The sequence below is a fragment of the Ornithodoros turicata genome, chromosome 8 (genome assembly GCF_037126465.1).
Source record: "Ornithodoros turicata isolate Travis chromosome 8, ASM3712646v1, whole genome shotgun sequence".
Classification (NCBI taxonomy): Eukaryota; Metazoa; Arthropoda; class Arachnida; order Ixodida; family Argasidae; genus Ornithodoros; species Ornithodoros turicata.
In genome coordinates, this window is record NC_088208.1 from 35,421,238 (window position 1) to 35,444,783 (window position 23,546).

General features: G+C 43.7%; 1 protein-coding gene across 1 annotated transcript in view; it reads right to left on the reverse strand.

Moving 5' to 3' along the window:
* LOC135367123 (hemicentin-2-like) overlaps nt 1-23,546 on the reverse strand; it is an 82,182-nt gene that overhangs the window by 11,901 nt on the left and 46,735 nt on the right. The window contains exons 4-9 of the mRNA XM_064600238.1: nt 16,601-16,711; nt 11,372-11,575; nt 10,339-10,635; nt 8,958-9,245; nt 8,177-8,464; nt 6,123-6,251 (exon numbers count right to left, since the gene is read on the reverse strand). Of these exons, the coding sequence (XP_064456308.1) occupies nt 6,123-6,251; nt 8,177-8,464; nt 8,958-9,245; nt 10,339-10,635; nt 11,372-11,575; nt 16,601-16,711 (1,317 nt within the window). The remainder of the gene's footprint in view (nt 1-6,122; nt 6,252-8,176; nt 8,465-8,957; nt 9,246-10,338; nt 10,636-11,371; nt 11,576-16,600; nt 16,712-23,546) is intronic.

Here is a 23,546-nt window from a genome sequence, read left to right on the forward strand (position 1 = left end):
CCTAGAGTCACTGAATAGCTTCGCTCAGGGTATTGCGTTCCTTTTTCCCGGCACTATGCCGACAGCCGTCTGGCAACATTGATATCGCCGCTCTCCCATTGGACAAAATCTGCAACTCGGCGGCGTTTTGTTGACACGCCAGTGGAAGCACACACTCTTACAAATGAACGTCACCGCATAGCACGCTCCTAGCCAACTATCACACCTAGTGACATCGTTCTCGCCCCTGATTTGTTGAACACTGAAGTACCCCTTTTTTGTACCAATTATTACCAATTATGTACGGCATAAGCGATGCACAAAAAGGCGTACGCCTCCCGTTTTCAACAAATAGTGGAGAGACCTACGTCATTCGAGTTGAGGGCTGGCTAGGAGTGCGCTATGCGGTGAAGTTAATTTTTTTTCAGACTGCAGTTTGTTTCCAGCAAAACGACCGTGTGCCGCGGCAAACATATTTTAAATCGCGTTGACCGTAACAGACCATAGTAACAGCACGTGCGATTTTTTACAGCGTCTTGATGCATTGTCGTCATGGAAGACGCAAAAGCGCGGTCGAATAAAGAAGAAAGAACGAAGGTCTACAGACCGGATCCGTCATTAACGTAGCAGACGAACTTAACGGAGCCAATATGGCGTTCCCACACGGCGTCCCCTGGCGTAGAACTTGCGGTTGACCATCAGTTGCAGTACTGTAAAGCTATTCAGTGACTCTAGTTCTACCGCAAGAGTAAAAAGCGCGCCAGTCAACTCAACGTTGTCTAAAATCCTTCTACCCATTCAATTTAGGAAGCTTTGTTTCCCATGAAAACTGCGAAAGCGCCGCCCGGCTCCGCCTGGCAACTCTGGGTCACATTTTCACGGATTCAGTCATTTGACCGTTGTTCGCGATAAGTTCATGAGTCGCCTACTTCTTTAGAAGTTATTGCTGTATGGTGTGGTCATTTATCGATTTTGAGTCCCATACTCAAGGCGACACTTACGTTTCAAAATAAGGATGATTACGTCTAATCATCGACAAGTTTGCAGACGCCCGGCGCACCCAAAGAGCGCAGTAGCGGCACGCAACTGGGTCGTTAATCGGACGTTCGATTCCGCAACAGACTTATTTCCATTAATTTTTTCTCCGTCGGTCGTTACACTGAATCCGCTTCCTGTACGCTATGACGCGTGTGAGCGGCTATGTTGCGAAATAATAATTTTCAAACTATATAGGGTGATGCAACATTGTGGGATCTTGTGGGACTGTTCGGCACCTCTGGAAATCGAAACTAAGGAGAATCATAGAAAACCAATTACCTCCTCACTGTACAACCGTAGGAAGGCTTTGGCCAGAAGAGTCCTTATACGTATTTCCCTCATGACTTCATCGAGGGAACTATAAAGTCACAAATCTTCGGGAAATCAACGTCGAGTTAACAGCACACCGGGAATAGTGAGTTTTAGTGCACCGTACGTTATTGCCTTCGCGCACGTAAGGGATTGCGTAGTGGTTCTGCGCAATGCGCAAAGCTCTGTTTATGTATTGCGCGTGCGCAGAACTACCAAAGCTATCTCTTACGCGCGCAAAGGCGATAGCGTAGCCCAACAACGCCGAATATCCTGTGGATGTACGAAAAATGTCCAGACGGATTCGTACGTTCGATGGATATAACTCGGATATCCATGGGACGCGCGAATCTGTTAACGCATTATTCATACATCCAGAGGATATTAGGTGTTTTTCGGGTACGTTAGAATAAAAATCAGTGTGGTGGTCCTGCGCAATGCGCGAGGCTCTACGATGCACAAAAACTCTCTTATATCAATAAAAAAACTTGTAGCGCCAGCCTCCGTCGTTCTCTACAGAATTATACATTCTTAAAAATGAACTTCACCACATAGCACGCTCCTATAGTCAACCATCATCCCAAATGACAACGTTTTCGCCCCTGATTTGTTAAAAACGAAGAGGCGGAGCCTATTCTGTGCCGTGCATAATGGCACAAAATAGGCTCCGCCTCCCGTTTTCAACAAATTAGAGGGCGAGAACGTTGTCATTCGGGATGATGGTTGCTTCGGAGCGTGCTATGTGGTGAAGTTCATTTTTAACAGTGTAGGTTTATCTCTTAAGGTTATATATGCGTCAACGAAGCTCGAGTCGAAGTCTAGCCATAGTCCAGGGGTGGGGATAATAGCAATAATAATTGGTATCATTCGGAATCTGTAACATTTTAGAATCTGAAGTGTTAATGCATTTTATATATCTCCATGGCAAGTGCGTTCAATGAGTTCTCCTGGACTTCTTGGATTGGATTGGAAAAAGAAAGAAAAATGTGGAGAGGTTAGTCCCGACCCAGTCAGAACTGGCTACTCCAAAACGCGTTTGTGGGTGAAAAAAGGCTATAAAAAAAGAGAAGAACAAACAAACAAAAACAGGAATGGGGTAGAATGGGTGTAGCAGGATAAAGCATAAAGGAAAACGGGGGCAAGGAAAGGGGGAGACGTTCGGCACCATTTTTATTTTGTTTAGGCATAATTTTTATTTTGTTATACGATGTATATTGTTTCCCAGATTATGCAAAAATGTACTTCCACGTTAAAAATGCATTTTTACTCTTATTAGAAACTGTTTAGAAAAACTCATATTCTTCACATTACCGTTGCATTTTCGTCTGTTGTACACACATAGTATCACTAGAGGATTTTAGTTGCAGCGTACGCAAGGAAATTGCGTGCTCGCACTGCACGCACGCTAAACGCAAAGCCACATTCGGCAAATGCGGAGTCTCCACCTGCTCTTTCCTCGGGTACGCAAAGCGATTGCATGATGCAGTGCTAGAACGGTCTGCCTCATGTTGCCCTAGTTCTTAGAACATGAGGCATATCCCGATGGTATGGAACGCATTTCGATTTCGTCTAGCAGCCTGTTCACTACTCCCCAACAACATTAAACAACAGCTATTGTCTTTGCGCATTATATTGTTTACGGCATCCGCAACGGTTTTATCGTGTTCCCCGCAACTTTCACTAGACACCTATATGCGGTTGACTCGCATTAGCGTAATTATTATATGCGCGAGCGTTATGCTCAGAGCTCGCATTAAAATTACGTGAATCGACCGCCGACGCAGATGGCGCAATAAGCGTCGGTAAATTGGGCATCCGACTTACGATTTCTAATGGCGTCTAGGGAGGACCGCGAGATATGGCAAAGCAGGAGGCTGTCGTTACTCAGAACGACTTTACGCTTGAAGAAAAAAAAAAGAAAAAAGAAAATAGACAGTCCCGTAATGACAGAAAGGCCTTATCATCATTAGAACGGCTTTCGTTTGTCGTGTGGCTTTTATTTAGTTTTACTTTATTTTTTTTATTTTTTATATAGCGGTGGTAGATATGGAGGGGCTGTCAGTGATCAATGATTTGGCAACTTGCACAGTCGTGCTTCGTTACTATATAGAACTGATGACTCGATGATGACTATGGTGATATGACTTTCTCTGATCGGAAACACGTAATAATGGGATAATATACACAGAAAAGAACCTAACGCGAAAAAAAAAGGAAAGAAAAAAACTATGCTCGTGTTCGTCCTAAGAAGAGCACGAGATGTCGTTCGTTACCCTTACCAGAGTTACTCCGCCGGAGTGACACATTGCTACCCCAAGCGTGCTGGAGTAGCAGGCACAACGTAGAGTTCGGCCAATCACCCCATACTTTTCTTTTTCAAAAAGACCAACCAGCTGGTGAGCATTCGATGAAAGTAACATTTCCTTGAGTTTGAGGAACGAAAAAAAAAAGATACAGAAAACAGACAGTAGTTCGTTTGTGTAGTGTCTGTTTTCTGTATTTTCTTCGTTCCTCAGACTCAAGGAAATCTTACCTTCATCCAACCAACCACTTATCGTGCACTTGTGTGCAGCGAGCTATTACGTCAATAGAATCAAGCGTAGGGCGGGGATTAAAGGTGCCGTTTTTATAGGTCTAACACGACCATATATGCTCTGACGCGCATTAGGTTTCTGATATCGATTCATCTCGTCCCACGCGGCGATGTGTTGAACTAATACCAGTCGAGCTAGGTGAAACGTTTTCGGTTCGATATCTAATCCATCTAACATCTCCATTTTTTCTTTTATCAATCAATCAATCAATCGATCGATCGATCGATCGATATCTCAACTTAAGTAAATGTTCGCGACAAACAGGCTTCCATGTGACATCACAGTACAACCTGCGACCGCTTCCTTAACTCCTTTCAAAACTGCACCCTCGTGAGCCCGCGCGTATCGTATTCTCAAAAGGAAGAAAGATGGCGACTCGTGCGTTTATTACAGCATTCGATTAGGAGGCAATTAACGTAGCTCCCGTGCACTGAGGTATAAAGATCCCTTCGCAAAACAACTACGACGGCATCATTCAACCTGTTTTCTTTCCTTATTTATTTTACATTACATGAAAATCGTAACCTTCGCGCTGCGTCAGCAACTTCTTCCTTGCACGACGTTGCGCGAAGTTTTATGCTAATATACTGGGGCTTTTTCGTACGGTCTCCAAAATAAGTAATTAGCCCTTTGGGAGTGGAAATCAAATTGGGCCGCTGATGAACGATCGGTCTTTGTAAAAGTAAGCGTCGGGGAAAAAAGCGTCCCTAGGGGTCGCACCTAAGAGAGGCCAGTTACAAGAAAGATGATCCAACTGAATTTTTCATTGTTCTCCCGCAGTCAGCAAGTATACGACGATGTTGATTCTTAAGCTGCTCTGCGCCCCGACGGTACTCTCTTGGTTCCCAAGGAATGCTTGCGCAAGCGAGGAATGATGTTTTGGGATCCTGGGTTCACATAATTGTCTTAATTAATTTATGCGGAGCGTGTTGTTGTTGTTTTTTCGTCGTGCTGCGAGCAACGCACTCTGTTTGTTTAGTGGCAGCATGCGTAAACACGGGGAAATTATAATTTTTGTGTTCGGGTAATAATGATGCTAGCGCATGAATAACACATTGTCGGAGCAACAAAATGTATTCCGAGCAGCAGTCTGCGTCTACATTTTCCATTTTCTTTTCTTTCTTTTTTTTAAATATGCGATTAAGGCTAAGCGGATAGCTCAGTCATATTGTTTTGGCCTTTAGCGCGCTTTTTCACTGTTTTTTTTTATGTTGTTGTTGTTGTTAACGTGGTACGAGAAAAACTCGGCGGCCAATAGTTTTTCAACGGTCTCAAAACAGAACTGAAATTCACCGCATAAAAAAATTATTCAGAGAAGCAACTGTCATTCAGAACGATATTGTTCTTTTTCCTGTTGATTTCTGCAAAATAGGAACTGTACACCTTTTTCTATAAATTTTGATCCACGGGTTTTCCTCAGACGCTTTAAAGGGAGACTTCTCAAGGATTCGAAAAACAAAAATTTGGTGAGTGTCATATCGAACACGAACCATCTCCTTGATACTGATTATAACAGTCGCGTTCATTTTGTTTGAGTAATTAATTCGTAAATGATGACAATAGCAAACCGAAACCGAAATGCGAAGAGCAGAAACCAGAGCTTTATACTACGACGGCTCCTCCTGAGGAGGATACCATGACGTCACCCAGCATTGTCGTCTGCTTCGAAACCTGCATTCTCCCTTGCCGGATGCCGGATGATGTGAGCAGTGTGTTGCCTTCAGTGCCCTCTCGCATCACAGAATAAATTCGTTTGAATAAAATCTGCGCCGTTCTGGAATGAGATATTTCGTACACGTGCTCCTGACATCCCAAAGGTTACGGATATACACACACTTTGTGGTGATTTTCTTGCTGACTCCCACTTTAAGACAAAAGTCGGCACCGTTTCCCATGAAATCGGCCCAGGAAGCACGATTCCCCCCCCCCCCCTACCATAGCAGTAACTTTTTCCGCCTGAGCGTGGCCGACTACGACAAGCAGCTCGATCACCACCACCACATTTGATACGTGCTAATTGATACAAAAATGCCTACACTTTCCATTTGGACTAACCTCTCCATATTTTTCTTTCTTTCTTATACAATCCAATCCAATCCAGTCCAATCCAGGAAATCGGAAACGAGAGGGATATCACTCTGAATGAACAGTGTTGTTTCTGAGCGTAGTTCAGACAGTGTTAGTGCCCTAAACATGACGTACCTTCTTCTTCGTGGCGTTTATTCCTCATTCGAATAGCGATGAAGATGCAGAGGGGTAGGAGGAAGAGTACAGTGACTGCCGAGATCAGCATCGTCAGTATGGTCTCGTCGGAAAATTTTAGCCTCGTTCCTGTAAAACATAAGAAACAAATTACTGTACCGTCACGCTGACGGTTTCCATCTTCGAAAATATTTTGAGAGAGGTTGGTATAGTTTTTGCACAGACGCCAGGCGAATTTTTGGTCGCCGCTGTTAACGTTATAAATCGTTTAACGGCGTGTCGGACGCTTACCCCTCACCCCGCATGCTGTGAATACGGTCAAGTAATATCTTGGAGGTACAGACCGCGACAAAAGTTCACGGAACACGCGAGCGGCGTACTTTTTTCATCAGCCCGATACCCTAGCGGCGATCGGAAGCGGGCTCGTTCACTCATTCAGAGGGGTGGGCGAGTGCGCTGGTTCCGACACACAACGGTAGTTTCGATATCGCTTCAAATGTGCTCGCAAACTGGTTTGGATTGTTGTCGCTACGGGCGACACTCCTCCGTCCACCAGAACGTGTGTACAGCTCACTTTCGCCTGCCGCCACCGCCAGGGGGTCGCGCCGAAGAAAAAAATCGTCGCTCGCGTGTTCCGTAAACTTTTGTCGGCACTGGGGCAGCAATGTATTTCTACAATTATGGGTCCTTGAGTTGTTGTGTTCTCCCATCCTTAAATTCATCAACGTCATTTTGTCATTTAAATTTATCAATTTAAATGTCAATTTGTCTCCAGACCACATGCATTTCTCTGGACTGATCTCTCAACTTTGCTACATTACCTTCTATTAGTATACAACTACAAGTGGTATGGAGTATAAACTGCATGCATGTCGATCGACCCTACCTCTCCATATCTTTCTTTTCCCAATTCCCTTTTCCCCGCGGCGTTTAAGGTTAGTGTTATATATATATAGCTCCAGCCATCTCACTGTGATTCCGCTGTTTGATTTGACCACTGTCTTGCTGGGTCATGCGTGACGACACGAAACTTTCCATATCACAAGCTACAAAGCATTCCTTGCGAGTCCTTGCGCATCCAAGTGGATAGCAACCGTGCCTTCCTACTTGACCAAGGTCGAAATCTAAGCCGAGCACGGCAGTAATTTGGTGGCATAGTTGAAATTCCTCACGCTGTCCACCATAACGGCTGCGCGCTCAGATTTCTGAGTTCTGGCTGAAGAGCCCACGTGTGGGCAAAATTATTCGGTAGCCCGATTACTGTGGTTGCCTGCATCTAGAAACTGACAAGATGCCTGTGGGAAAGTTCAGACTTGACAACAGGAGATTCGCATACCCTTTCCCATGACGCCCACTTCGTAATGTTCTAATGCGAAAACGGTGAAACGAATAAATAATCGACAAAGAAACTTCGAAATAACGTATTATAGCAGACTTGTAGACATTGTCTGTGTTGAAGACTTGATGCTCAGCTGTTGCTTGAGAACGCACCAAATAAACAACATTAGAAGGACATAACAAGAAAGACAATGTTGTACAACTTACGCGACCATTGTGTAATGGAATTGTGTAATTGAATTAGGCAAGGAACTGACGGAGAAGAAATAGACATTTTAGCAATAGACAGTAAATGAACTGAAAACTCCGAAATTATACCTTTAAAGTGAATATATTAGTCGCAGATAAAACGTGCATTTCCATACGTTTCTCGGAGCCTCATATCATATATGTACCGGCATTTTCGAAAACGCGTACAATGGCGCGCAGACTTGCCTTAAACAGCGGAGCGCGTGTCATCGAGCGCTGATAGACAGCTGGAAACGAGATGGGAATGATCCACAATCCCCTTGAAGGGAGGGTCGGCACGCACAACGGATGCGTTCGCCGCACCGCACCGTTTATCTGACGCATCCGTTGTGCTTACCGACCCTCCCTTCAGAGGGATAGTGGATCATCCCAATCTCGTTTCCAGCTGTCTATCAGCGCCCAATAACACGCGCTCCGCTGTTTAAGGCAAGCCTGCGAGCCACTGTATCAGTGTCAAAATCTGGTACCTTGTGGGACAATGAGGAACTTGCAGGGCATCTCCTGTCTTCCGACTTCGTTCTTAGCCCAGCACAGGAGCGTTCCATACTCATCGTTGCTCAGGGCAGAGTACCGGGCCGTGCTCAGCGTTCCATTGGAAAACACATTTTCCACTTGGTGACTTTGCCCCGTTGAGTTGAATTGCCATAGAAAGTTCACCAGTGGAGGATACGCATCCACTTCGCAAGTCACGTCCACCTCTTGAGCACGAGCAGCCGTGTAGACCACGCGTTGGTTTGGTCGGCATATTGGAGCATCTGTATTATAAGTCATTGTTTGCCTATTTTGCGTCGTGACCATCGTCGTTAGTCCGCCAACAAAACCTCAGATAGAAAGTGGCATCAAAACGTATATGTAAGTTTACCTTGGCCGGATGTAGAATCGACCCTAAACTCTCGGAAGAAAAGAAAAAAAAATAAGGTACTTTTGGGGAGTAGATGCATTGCCATAACCATTACTCCATTTAGGGAGTAAATGCATGAGACTGTTAGGAATACGGGGACTGATTGCAGGAGTCTATTTGCAGTCCTAGGGACTAAATTTCAGATCATGCGACTAAACCAGAAACTAGAAGCTTACACCCAAGAATTACACTCTAATTTATTCCTGCACTTTCTTATAGTGTAGTCAACCGCGTACTATGCGGTGCGTTCCAAAGCAGGGCTTGACACCTCCAGCGAGTGTGCAGATCCCTTTAGAGGAAAAAACAAAACAAAGACCATATGACGTACACGATCTCCTGACACTTACGTTTCACTTGGATGAATACAACGTCACTATATCCGGTTCCTTCCGTATTTGTGGCGGAGCAAGAGAAATTTCCAGTGTGCATGGTACTGATGTTACGAATGAGTAGCGTGTTCCTATGGTTTGTATGCACCAACTCGGAGGGTCTGAGCTCTGCGTCGTTGAAAGTCCATTTGACATCTTCCACTGGCGGGTTCCCATCAATGATGCACAGCAGCGTGACGTCCATCCGTTCCCGGACGTTTGAGGGCGACTGCGGTTGAGCTAGTTTGAGCTGCACTAGGGGCATATCTGCACGAACAATTTACGTAAATCAAACGTACATCCGAGAGTGCCTACTGGCAAGCCACTGGGAAATCTCCTGTACGAATTGACTCGTTTATACAATACATAACACGGTGCTCTTTTTGTACAACATGTCTTGGCGATCGACGCTACAGTATACAATCCGCGCTTGATTGATCATAGTCAGGAAAATTAAAAGTATTCGAAAGTAGTAGAGCTGCAATGTTAAAACAAACTAAATTATTTATTCGGTAGCCGGAGCCCTTACTACTCTTGCGTCACAATTTTTGTCCCAATTGCGCTCATAGTTTTGTTTAGAAAATTAAAATTGAAAATTGATTACGGGCAACACTGTATCGAAGTGCACTGTACCCGTCAAGTACGGCGGCCAAACTGCATTGCATGCGCATAACACTGTGTCTAAAACAAAAGAAGTCGGCTACGTGTCGTCTTCATAGCTGTCAGGAGCAGCAAGCAAGTCGCGAACATAGATCAATGTTGCTTGACCAATCGGGGATCATTTTCCGCCAGACGTCGTCCCTAGCCTTTTACAGGGATTTTATTGGCGAATTAAAAATATTTAGCGTCCCCTGTCACATCTATAACTCGCAGTGCTGGGTTTACAAGCAACAAGCTGTTAAACTACGCCTCCAACATAACTTGTCTGATTGATTGATTGATTTGTAAAAGAAAAAAAAAGAGTCTGTCTTCTGCTTTACGGTATAGCTTTAACTGTCCTCCTAGAAAATTAGAAAACTCACTGTAAAAATGAACGTGTGAAACTGTGTGACTCGTTAAAAATATATTGTAACAATGTTTTGACCGTGTAAATTAAATAAACACTAAAAAATAAAGACAAGGGAACAATTAAGACAAACACAACATTCACCATCACCAACAACAACGCCCACGCATATGTCACCGAAGCCAAGTTTACACCAGCTGGCTCACATAATCTTTTTATGCACGTCGTCGTTCACGCTGTCCCTATATTTAGTAATGCATGAATTCCGATTACAGCGAGACACGTGACAACCTTTCCAACAAAGTCTACCCCAAATTAACGTTCGCGAACACATAAAAGCAAATTACCACTTACAATGCACACTGAGTTCCCAATGGTCCTCTTTAGCCGAGTTACTGAGCCTCGGGTTCCTCGCATGGCATACCAGGTTTTGTCCATTGTCGACTCGTTGAGGCGCAAACGCCATGACGCTGGTCGTCAGGTTTTCGTCTTGCGATACATGCATGAAGGTCTGGTTCAGCTGCACGCTGTTCTTCCACCAAGTGATCTCGGGTGGAGGTCTAGAACCCCACACTTCACATAGGATCTCAGCAGTGAGTCCAGAAGAGATGGGTGCTTCGCTTTTACGTATCTGGACTATAAGCGGTGATACTGCGAAATATAAGAAGAGCATAGAGAGTTTTAGTATATCATATGGTATCGCTTGGCGTATACCTTATAAGGCAGCATGGCGCACACGCATTGGTACCGTGCACAAGGACGCCTTGCGAGCGTCATCATTAACAGTACCTCGACACGTTCGAGATTATACGGCGCCGTCGCAAAAACAGTTCAGTTCATAGGGTTTATTCACATGACGTCATCCGCATGAGAGCGCCACTGTCGCTAGCAGATTTGCCGCCATAATTTAGGCCACCGGGTTTTCACCGTCCAGGCCTTCATCCACATCGCATTCACCGTACATTTGGTGGTGCTGTTGTTTTTAAGTGCTGAGAGAGGTCAGCCAATTTTTGGCTTGCTACTCCTAAGAAAAAGAGGTCACCCGGAAATTTGGTGTTTCAAAGTTATTGTACTGTGTGAATATTGTTTGTACCATAATCCAAGTAATTTCCACGTTTTCAACGTTAACAGTCCTCTAAACAGCACGTGGCAGAGAACGAAAACGAAACCGGAACCGAACTTCGAGGGACCTACATCATGGCGGCGATTTCGCCTTTCCGAAGCTAGTGCTCTCTGGAGGGGTGACGTCAGTGAACAAACTCTATTGCGTTCAGAATATCTTAATAGGTCAACAAAGTGTACATAATCTTCTATCATTGACTTTACAACTTTCATGGCCCGAGTTTCGCGGGAAATTTCACAGTATACGTATGTGCGCGAAACTCACAGTTTAGTTCTAGAGTGACCGACACTTCCATAGGTGCCGAGATGTTGTTTGAAGAGAAGCAGCTGTACGTGGCCATGAGGTCTGATCTCTGTAGTGAAGGTATCACCAGTTTGGATTGTTTGCCGTCACCTGACACAGAAATGGAAGTCTTGACAGGATAATATTCCCCGTTCCGCTTCCACGTTAGCATCGGTGACGGCTTGCCTGGTTGGAGAGCAAAAAACAAGTTTCAATGGTAAACGCTTGATATGTGCGTAGATAGTCAACAGGTTTCATGAATAGCCGTCGCCAGAGTGTGCAGCCTGTATACGCAACTGATGGCAACTGACGATCTCTTCGGGGCTGTATCAGAATGCGACTGTCTGCGGAACTGTGGGGGTCATTACAAAGGATTTCCCCAGCAGCTCGGCAAATTTCCTTGTCACCCTATAGCCAGCTGAGAGAAGTGTCACCTACCTTTCCCAACTGAACTGTCTCATTTCCGGGTCATAATAAGTCGCGGAGCACAAAGCAAGCGAGAAAAAATAAAAATAAAGATAACGATACAGTGAGACAGAGAAGTGGGAAAGGAAGAGCAACTGCTCATGAGGAGGAGTGGGGGGGGGGGCGCAGTGATTAGGGTTCCTATTATGAGTACAGAAATCAGAGGAATAGTCGCATAATTGGAATTGTGAAATAACGTAGTCGTTGCGGAATACAAACATTGGCGAGACCATGAATAAAATTGTGAAATTGGTCTGAACTCCGAGACAAGGAAAGCATAGACGACCACAAATACATTCCATTGTGATTGTCTGTGTTTTTCTCGTCTAGGGGTTCACTCAAATTTCATCATGTACTACCAGTTAGCCTGCATTTTGACTCTTATTCACATATTACAATTGCTGCTGAACAAGGAGAAACAAGACGGAGAATTTGAAAAAGAGCTCTTTCGTAGCGCTCACCTACTGTAAGTATGGGGGGAAGGGGATATGAATATTTATTAAAGGAAAGGTGGAAACTATGGTGGACTTTCTAGTCCGCCATACTATTCTGTTCTGTTTATTCCACCATTAGACATAAGGATACATGCATCGTGCAGCCAAAATGTGGCTAAAAGCCACTTGAACCGAACTATAACTGACCATGACTGACTTTTTTTTTTACAAACAAACAAACAAACTGACCATGCCGAGCAATCTATGCCGAACTATACTATAACCGAACAATCATACAGGCTAACCTTTCCCTCCTCTTTTATTTTTCTTTGCTAATAAACATATACCCCCCCCTCCAATGCATAAATGAAATGGCAAGTTCATTGGCACTTATTGGCAATGGCACTTATTGCACAGCTGGCCTCGGTGGTTCAGTAGTTAGCGTGTTCGCCTCGTGATCCCAAAGTTGTGGGATGGCACCCCGCCGGCGAAGCACCCATCAGAAAAACTCTCCTTTCTAATATGAGTTATTAAGCAGCAAGAGATCTTACACGTCAGGAACGTCAGTCTTGGAAGGAACTGGGGAACTTGTAGCCGACAGCCTCGAGCAAAAAGCAACTGTCTTACCTAATTAGCACCCAGGGCTCCCAAAATGAAAAGAAAAAAATGTTCTTTTTGTTTAACTTCTAATGCACCAACGCAACGAATGACGACGACAAAACGTTTGCCTTTACAACACGCGCGCAAAGAGAAATAACATTTGTGCGGTTACTACGGCGCATGCTTAGCATCCCAAAAAGCATATTATACAAGGAACTACTAGTATTTCGAATTTTAATATAACAAACTGTACAACCGTAAGGGCTTCATCATGACAAGTTATTAAAACGAACTCTACGTGTCTTATGCTGCATTTCTTTGAAATACCACACAAAATGAACCTGCGAGCATGGAGCCACCTGGGTTCTCAAGCAAACACAATGTCGTTCTAAATAAATAAGAGAAGGGAAAAAGGAACGACCTCATTCGAGTTGGGAACACCGGAGTGAATTCTTTCGTTAATGCATTCGCGCGATGCTCGAAACGTTCCGCCGCGATAATTATAAAAAGGTGCCTTTAATTACTCGCCGGAGGTTCTGCCGAAATTAAGTTCCTAGCTCAATAACCTGTTTCCCAAATATTTCATGCTGTCCCGCTTACGCTGAAATGAAGATAAAAACTGGAGCGTCGCTTTGTTGTTGTCTATAGCTTTGACTTCTCCATGGTGCGAAAAAAGGAGTGAGAAGGAAATGGCAAAGTGGAGGTGATGAAGAGTAATGGTGATGACGTAATAATACTTTTTCACGATTGCGTTGCTCATGCATTTTTTATCCTTGCTTACAATTTTTGTTTTACTTTGTGGTACATTATGACGTCGACCTACGTGCTGAACACTGTAACGCCGGAGGCCTTCACGATTTGAAAGGAAATGAACAACTTAAGTAGTAACGTACGAGTTACAAAGAAAAAGTGGAAGGGAGAAATGTAGTAAAATAAAAAGATGTACTAATTTTACGGATGTTGTAGAAGAGGCTCAGTGTCGTACGACGAATTAACTTATGCTGCTCTTGACCATATTGCACAGTAACAGAACATTGTTCAGAAAATGAACAATAACAGATACGTCGTATTATTTTACTTTTACGAGCAGTTTGAGTTAGGAAGAGTTATAGTTAGAAAAAAAAAATATTGGGATGGTGGCTCCTACAAGACACGGGAGCCCGCTACTCCAAAACACTTGAAAATAAATTGAACAATTAAAATAAAAATGGGTACGTCTAAAAAGTTAGAGGCACAGCAATGTCGACAAGGAATGTCTTTCAAGCAGCTGTCGCACGATGTCTTAGATCCCTCGACCATTCTCCGAGGAGCTTTACTAAGTCTAGAGGACGGAGGTACAGTCTTTCCAAGGCGGCTCTAAGGTCATTACGTTGGACGCTGTATCTGGAGTAGTTAATTAATATGTCTTCATTTATAACCAGTTTATATAGCGGTTCATTTATAACGAGTTTATATAGCTGTTCATTTATAACATCTGCAACACATTTGCAGCACTGCACTAAGGACAACGTAGGCTGCAACATATCAATGGGACAGAGATACTGGATAGCATTTTCCTGTGTCTGCTTTGACACAAACGCTGCCTTGTCTCTATTAGTTCAGAGATGTACAGCTTGCAACATACTTGTCTGGAACCGACAGCTTGCGTTCATCCTATCTGAAATCTACATGTGTTGCGAGAATGTTTCTTCCGACTAACAGACACGTACGGCATGCTACCTGGCACGTGTTTATTAGTCGAAACAAGCAATCTTGCAACGCCTGGAAACTCCAGGTCGGATAAATCGCAAGCTGTCGATTCCAGACAAGTATGTCGCAGGCTGTACATGCCACCACAGCCGTATCATCTGTCGTGATGGGAGATCCCTCTCGTGATCACCATGATCATGATGAAGTGACGTATCCTTCAACGCATCTCCTTTTTTCAGCCTTGCCATCTGGCAGGAACCTAACACTATCAGTCAGTCAATGAGGTAAAAAAGAAAAAAAAAAAGAAGAAGAGAGAAAGAAAAAGAAGCGATGATACACCGGAAAACATTAATCCGCACCCGGAAATCTAGAAAGCGCATTTTACATGTTTCGAATACGACTGCAATCACCATCGTCTGCGTGTGTAATTTCAGAACTGCAGATTTGATGCATATTACCCTCCGCAGGATAGGTTAATTAGCTGTAGGATTCCATAAATCCTTTCTTGCGCACTGTCGCAAACTGGAGGTATCATCTCATTTCTGTTCTTTTCTTTTTTTTTTCCTGCTTCTTCTACTTCTTCCACTCCAGCGTATGTTTCGCTGACTCCCTGTAATTTATAACAAGTCCGATGGTCATTAAAATGGATGAATTCGTAATAAGGTGATAGCCTCGAGGCTGGGACGACGTGAACAGGGTGGGATGGTAATTAAATGGAATATGCTGCCGTAGTATTACGGACGTGGCTGAAGAAGTGCGGTAATGAAATATTTTAACAAGGCACAGTGCGTCGCGCAGGGAAAGCGTGTGCGTGTGTGTGTGTGGGGGGGGGGGGGGCTTACGCAGCAGGTTTATAAGGCGACTTCTTCCTTGCCTTTTTCTTTACTGTGACAACTATGCAGATGTCGGACGATGCCGGTAAATTTGACCTGCTGACTACCAGCAAGAAGTCACGACAGTTAAAGGGCAGTACAATGACTATAGGTAGCTGTTTTTCAATTAGTTACATTCTTTAGGACTGTTATGGCACGTAATTAACTCATGAGTTCAAATAACAGTACAAGGAGTGTGGTTAATATAGCTGAAATTTTTATCGTTTCAGTCCAATTCAATGTCGCTGAATTATAGGCTGTCTTTACGTTGCCTCCGAGTAAGATAACCGCTGTTCTCACTAGTTATTCCTAACTGTGGGACGCTTTGTTTCATTTAATAATTCGCAGGAAAAAATTCCTCTATTCATTTCGAATCCTACTGTTCATTTCCGATTTGACGATACCTGTAATACGAACTGTCTTGTTGTCTCATGTATGTGTCCGTGTCTCTTGTTAGCGTTCTCGTCATGTAAAGAAATATCAAGTTCCTCTTTTAAATGATCTATGCGCTCCGTTTCAACCTCAAAACTGCTTCACACGCGTTGGGTGAAGAGAAGCGGTCTCACTAAAGTGCATCAGTATGATCCTTAGTTTCATATTCGTTGAGCCAGAGTAATTGTAAATTACACGCGTACTAACTTTCTGTATAATATAAGTACATTTGGAATCATGTAATTGTGACGTAACGACATTGCAAATTATCTCGTACAGCCAGAGCTTATTGCCGGAGATTCAGAGCGTCGTCAAGGTATGTCCCGGCCTTACATCTCAAGGGAACGCTTTCTGCGACGCGCGAGGCTAATATTCCACCTGCCAGCCACAAATCTTCCATTTCTCCAAACTGACTCGGTCCCTTCTTGCAAATGTAAAGCGATCTATTATTCGAGTTCCATAGGGAGCACGCCGCTTTCGCCCGCGCTGTTTGAACAAGCGTTCACTTCACCCGGGCTTCCTTACAAAGTCATTAAGAGAACCGTAACTAAGTGAATTCTGTAGAAAGCGAGTCGTCCATAGGATCACCAGGAGCTGCACTCGAGGATCGCGGATCGTCCACATGGGACGTCCTGCTCATTTGGGCGAAGCTTGCGGAAGGAGATGGCTGTACGATTGGGCATGACAGGTGGGTAATTAGAACGACGCGGCTCGCTTACCTCCTTTCACCTGGCAGAGTAGGCTTAGCCGATTGCCTTCGTCGTACGGACCAATGGTTCCCCGGAGGCGGCGTCCGGCTTCGTCCGTGATCACAGGAGGTTCCGGCGGCACTGCGTAGGCGACAAAGCACCGTTGGTTTTTGGAAAAATGTTTGACCCGGTAAATAGTCGGTAGTAGTCGGCGTTCTGTGAGTTGAATACGAAGGGCCACGTGGGACGAAAGGGTCCTAAATGCAGGGTATTTGTTTTTAAAAATCCCGGCAACAGAACTTCTTTAAAAGAAAAAAAAAATCTATGAGAGCAGCATTGGTGCCGTTGCTGCAGGTATGGTATACGGACAGCCAGACATCCTCTCGAAAAGAATATGCAACTACTGGATGACTAATTACCTAAAATTTATTAATCACCTCTTTAATTAGGGCTTACGAGCAAAAGTGAGATGACAGAATGGGAGACAATCCTTGTTGAAAGGTCTTCGATTTTTAGAAAGTCCTGAAATGAGCAGGTACGTAGAAATATCCATCACTTAATTAAATTAATCACTTAAACGAGCCGAAACTGAAACCGAGCGGATCTGGAGCGCAGGGAGGAGCAGCGCTCGTTCCACGTCAGAGGACCACGTTCTTTGGGGCGATGGAGATGATTCATGTAGGCTCTGACCCGTTGGCCATGTCGACCGTTTTGCGACCCAGATAAGCCTCCCATGAAGAAGGTCATATATGCGCGCCTGAAGCAATGGAGATTTCAACGCATATTCCAACTTGACTTTTAAACCGGAAAGCTGAAATGAAAGCCTCGAAGCTAAAATGAATTTGAAGTAATTATTCATCTCGTAGTTACATATTCTCTACGTGAGAATGTCCACCTGGCCGCATAAGTCAACTGCAAAAACGGCATCCATGTTGTTCTCATAGCTCAAAAAAAAAAAAAAAAAAAATCATGGTGCAGATAGAAAGAAACTGCACTGTACATTTGAAAGTTTTGGGAGTGCGGAGGAACGCATTCGTTGCTGCAACTTGGCTCCGTTTAGAGAAGTCTCAACCCTAACTTTGTGGGAGCTCAGATATTCGCACAGCTCACTTTCCGCGCACAGTAGTGGTCCTCCAAGTTGAGAGAGAGAGAGAGAGAAATACATGATGACGATGATATGGGGATGACTTCCGCTCATTGAGCAGAATGCTACCCCATTGCTCCAAGTTGAGCATTCACTATTGATACCAAATTGTAGCGTTCTCGTGTGGACTTGTGTGGACCGTGCACAATAGGGATTATTTCGGAGTCGGAGGCGAATGGCGTGATAAGGACGGCGAGCGTGGCAACATCTAGAATCGGGAAAATTGTTAATGGGAGTTGCTCCCCGACTGGTATGGCCTCTTAAGGGCCCTTCGGGCATTACATGACGGAGGGGTAAAAATTAACTTTTCATACACAATTCATACAACAACACGATAAAAACGAAATGCAAGATAATACACATTGAACAGTACAATAAATGATGGTTCAAAATAATAGATGTATGACAGATGCTCTGAAATCTTTGTCGCGTGTGCGGACGACATTTTCAGGAAGGTTATTCCACTCTGATATTGTACGAGGGAAAAATGATACAGAAAAAGTTGATGAGGGCGTGTAATCTTTAGTAGGTGATCTAAGCGGGGAGAGATGTGAGATGCAGGGTGTAGCAAACGGGGAAGATGTGACGTGCTGTAATACAGTTTGTGCGGGAGACATAGTCTGGATACATTTCGTCTTGCCGACAAATTCTGTAGTCCTAGCCGGTTCTTGAGCCCAGATACACTAGTATGAGGTGAATAATCAGAACAAATGAACCTGGTATAAAAAGAGCACATTCGTTGGAGCACGTTCTAAACAACATTTAGTCCCCGACCGAAATTCCTGACATTGAAATTCTTCATTTTACCATGTTCACCTGTACCAACGGAGCGATTCTTTTGCATTTATCCTTTCGCAACACCTCCACGCTGAAGCCGCGAACACAATTCTGTCAACAAAACCCGTATCCCAAGTCCCAGCTCAGGTCCTCTCGACAAATATACTATCAGTTAGCCTTCGCATAATATGCAAATGCGCCCCCAACATTACCAGCAACACAATATTAGCAGGCTGCACTTAAACCGTGTCTCCCGGCGATTGCGCGGCGAGGGTAGATGCTAATGTATCTCTGGGGCCAGTGTTGCCCAATGCCTGCCAGCCTACCCATGAGACCCCTATCAATTAAGCGGCACACTTTACGAAGCGAAGACTATAGCGGAGCCCTGTTTATAGGGGCCGGCAAGTAATGGATGTGCATGCGGTGTATAAACACATTTTGCGGTGCGAAGAAACAGTCATTAGCAGGGCTGAGCGAGCCTGTGAGTAACACGTTGAAGAAGATGGATCTGGGGTAGACGGCGCTGCGTTCGCTGGAGGATGAGAGGGGAGTTGATAAATATGGGATTACGGGCAGTGTGTGCTAGAGCGGATGGAGCTGTCGTTGCGTAGGGTAAAAGAAAGGTGTGCAGTGAAGGTTATGGAACATACGTGTGTGCAGTATTGAGAGTGTTTGCGAGGCATTCCACCTGTTCGGAGGCGTAGGTTTAGCAGGAGGATCTTTTGCGAAATTTCGTGGTGTGTGTACCTGGTACCTTACAGGTGCGCGGCTGCTCCTGACGGTTTTAGTTGAGCGTAGTATATATTTATTGGTGTGCGACTCGAAATTGTTGCTACTGTGGAAGAGACAACTTGATGAGACGACGCTGTCGTGTTGATAACCAAGAGCAGGTCCGATCATAAGGATAAGGCGTCATCAACTACTCTCTGACGCAGATTCTTTTTGGATTAACTTCAGTGCTAGTGTGGCGACATCTACCACCTGAAGTGAAGTTTCAACCCAATGAGTTGTGTTACAGACCATAGTGTGATTAATATCGATTTAATTTATTTGTCTGATGAAGGGCATTCTCTGGATATGCTTACTTTTTATTTGAATTCGCTCCCTGATTAACACCAGTCCCTTGTAATCTCAAGTAGCCTAAGCACAAGAGCCCTATAGTGATTTGTAAAGCCTTTAAAGGTTTAAAAGTTTTTAAAATTTCTACAGCATTATTACTTACTTTCTATTGACTGACTGTTGGCGACTTTACGCTACGGGACTAGGGACAGTGAACAATGAAGACAGACACATGTAACTGTCAGAAAGTAGTGTAAAGTCGCCAACAGTCAGTCATGTACGAACCGGCCGCATACTTTTCGCTATTACTTTCTATTCTTCCCAAACGCATCATCATCATCCATTCATCTATGTTGTTGTTGTTGTTCCCAAACGCAAGTATGATGCATTAATGCGCAGCACACACCACAACGCACGTGAAGGTGCTCGGCGACAGAATTATAGCGATTTTAACCGATACTCGTCAAAGGTTACAGGTCATCTGTCCAACACTTTACGTGCGGAATTTCCGAGACTCGACGAATAACCCTTGTTCGCTCGCGATCTGTGAGACTATTACTATGGTTGTACATAAAGGACTACAGGAGATGTGCGGCTTCAACCAAGCATTATTCGAACATTCCGACATTCCAACCAGTCGCGGAAGTACAAAGTATTTCCTTCGCGTTCCTTCAGAAGCGTTGTACGTGTGTCTTAAATTTTCCTTTCAGACCATTACTTGCACCTTCGTAGCACAGAACGACATTTTGGCTCTTACGACATAATTAAATTACGCCGGAAACGAAAGGAAAAAGGCATTGGAAGAATTACTTTCTCGAGATTCCTGCTTCAGTATTCATGAAATTGCTTCCTCAAAGGAAACCGGACACGAATTTTTCTTTGTCAGACAAAATGGACAAAGGGACTCAGGGTAGAAATGGAGTTCAAATCGTAGCAAACGAAACATTTTCATGTTTGCCTTACTGCTTGCACTATTCAACCTCGTGAAGCCCGTTGTAGCAGTGCATAGAGATATCAACTGCAGCAACACATCGAATGATATCTGTTATGGCGGACAAATAAATAAATTCTTGACTAACGTGATGAAGAATACCAAGGAATGTACGCTGTTCGGAAGATCATGTGTTTACAATTTCCTCTATCACTGTGAAAGTTTTCCTGTACTACGAAGACAAGAAATATCCTAGCAATAGTAAGTTGTTAACGATTATGTGTGCCGCGCTCGCTACTTAAAAGCTTCGAAATAACATGATAATGTTTTGCTAAATGTTGATTCAATATTTTTACTCAAACGTAAAGAAAATCAGCCATCATTATCCCTCGTGAAGTCATTATTATGACTTATTTTGTTCAATTTTCACTTCGTTATGCGCACTGCAAAGCAAGAAATAATTTCAAACATAATTATCTTCCCACGAGTCTTTCTTTAAAGTACCTTTATAGAATCGGTGTTCGAATTCCTGACTAGTACGCTTCCACCTAGTCATATATTTGTTCTATATTTTCATCATCTCTGTGCATACGTGCGTAACACCACCACCACCAACAAATAAGTTTGTTTGTTTGTTTTTGTTTTTGCTTTGCTTTGCTTTGCTTTGTTTTGTTTTGTTTTGTTTGTTTGTTTGTTTGTTTGTTTGTTTGTTTGTTTGTTTGTTTGTTTGTTTGTTTGTTTGTTTGTTTGTTTGTTTGTTTGTTTGTTTGTTTGTTTGTTTGTTTGTTTGTTTGTTTGTTTGTTTGTTTGTTTGTTTGTTTGTTTGTTTGTTTGTTTGTTTGTTTGTTTGTTTGTTTGTTTGTTTGTTTGTTTGTTTGTTTGTTTGTTTGTTTGTTTGTTTGTTTGTTTGTTTGTTTGTTTGTTTGTTTGTTTGTAAGAAAAAAAGTTAACTACACAAATAAGTGATGACGACGTTGTGGGATGTTTCGCTGCTGAGGTGGCACCCTATCCCATTGCTTGAGGGGGAGACGACGGTGAATGATGATGATGATGATGAATATTCACAGTTCACGCAGGACCCCTGTTGCTTCTAAAGAGGTGATGAGGGCTGCTTGAAGAGCGCGTATGTACTGTACAATGTATATACAATACAATGTATGTACAATACAATGTGTTACGTGAAAGCAGCGTGAACATCATGCGCAGTTCTAATGGCACGACGATGCCATCCTTTCGTCGTTTGAATAAATATTTCATATGCATTTCGAATGCAGAGCAAGTTCTAACCCGACAAAACCTTCACAAAAAAGAAAAAAAGATACAGGACTGCTTGAGTATCCTGCATAGGTAATGAAGCACAAGGAACGCACTCTTAATGAGGTACAGTCTGCGTCTGCGAATCGGCGTCCCAGCGGTGTCTCATGCACGGTACCGGCCGTGGTCAGGACATTAATTCATACCATTTGCGGAACCTGACTTCCCAAAGTTCTACACACACCATCAATTATTGGTACGATGAGGCTCTTCGCGCCAAGATGACGAAGTGTTTTAGGGTTAAAGGATGAGTGAGAAGAATGATTTCGGAAATGAAACTGTGTGCCTGTAACAGCTCCTTGGCATGCGTAAGCCGGAAGAGTAGTATAGACGTACGGCACTGAAAAAAAATCGTGTATGTGCTATAGTTCAATGACCAATGTGTCCAAAAATATTTTAAAGTTTGACATGGTTATTCTTCTTTTTGTAAGTTTCGTGCTAGCGCCGCGAAGCAACTGTGGCTATGAGCGGTGTACAGACCTGGACAGATGGAGAGAGGACACCAGGAAGAAGGTGGGGGGGGGGCAGGGGTGTTACCGTGCGGAACTGTGCCGACAGTTTGTCTCGAAAGTGGTTATTCTGCTGTGCCCGCTTCTACCACAAATAACACTTCGACTTCTTCGACAAAAGCTTCATTTACTTCGACGAGGCAGTGCAGTCCCTTTAAATGCCACAGTTGAACGTGAGACAATGAAGACTAATTTGACTTACGTTGCATTACCAGTGTGAACAAATTACAAAGTTTGCAATGAAAGCCATCTGTTGATTCGCGATCGATTGATTAGATGCCCCAGTCCGCGTACGTAGCTAGATGGGAGGGTTCGTGGCCAGTTTGCGCTTCTTTGACTTGCTAGAAAAGTAGTAGCGTTCCCGCTTCGGGGGTACAGTGTGTTGGGCTTCTAAGACGAATGTAATAAAATACTTCAAGTTTCGTTAATTCGTTCGTTAGCTTGTTAGTTAGCTAGTTACTAATTTGGTTAGTTCATTAATGGCGTTTTTAATTCTTCAAAGTCAAAGAGCTCAAAGAATGGACGGTTGAATAGATATGGAGATGGTGGATTCAGAAATGTGCAGCCGACTACTTTAGAGCACTTAAGTGCTCTAGCTACTTAAGCTAGCTCACTTTAGTAGCTCACTAGCACTTAAGTGCTCTAGCTAGAACACTTAAGTGCTAGCACAAAGCTAGCTCACTTTCACTAACATGCACTCAGAACAAGAAATAAGAAATTTAATATATTTATATACCAAAAACGCCCATGTGCAAATGATTAAGATATATGGTTAAGATGGCTGGGTTGTACGGCATCTGCGTCTGACGTGGAAGACAGCACTGTCGGTACGCTGCATACTGAAATTCCGTTTAGGCTATTTATGCTTTCTCGCCATCGTATGTCTGTTGAACTGATCAATACAACAACAACAATAAATGAATGAACGATGATGACATGGGTTGCTTCCCCGCGGTGGTCGCATGACCCTACTCAATCTCACGTAGTTTATATGAGACGATGAATTGAATGGGAGCACAAAGATCAACCCAACGGTAGCGAAAGCTACATGAAACATGAACAAACGCAGCAAAGACACCAAGGTAGACAGCGTTAGTCAGCGACTGATTTATTGGGACAAACAGAGAACACAAGCGATCTAGCAGATCTCTAGCTACAAAGGTTACATCGGCTGGGAAAATGCGCACTGCTGTTTGATTCATATTAGTGCTTGTCGTCCACACGGTAGTGAAAGCCGTCCGT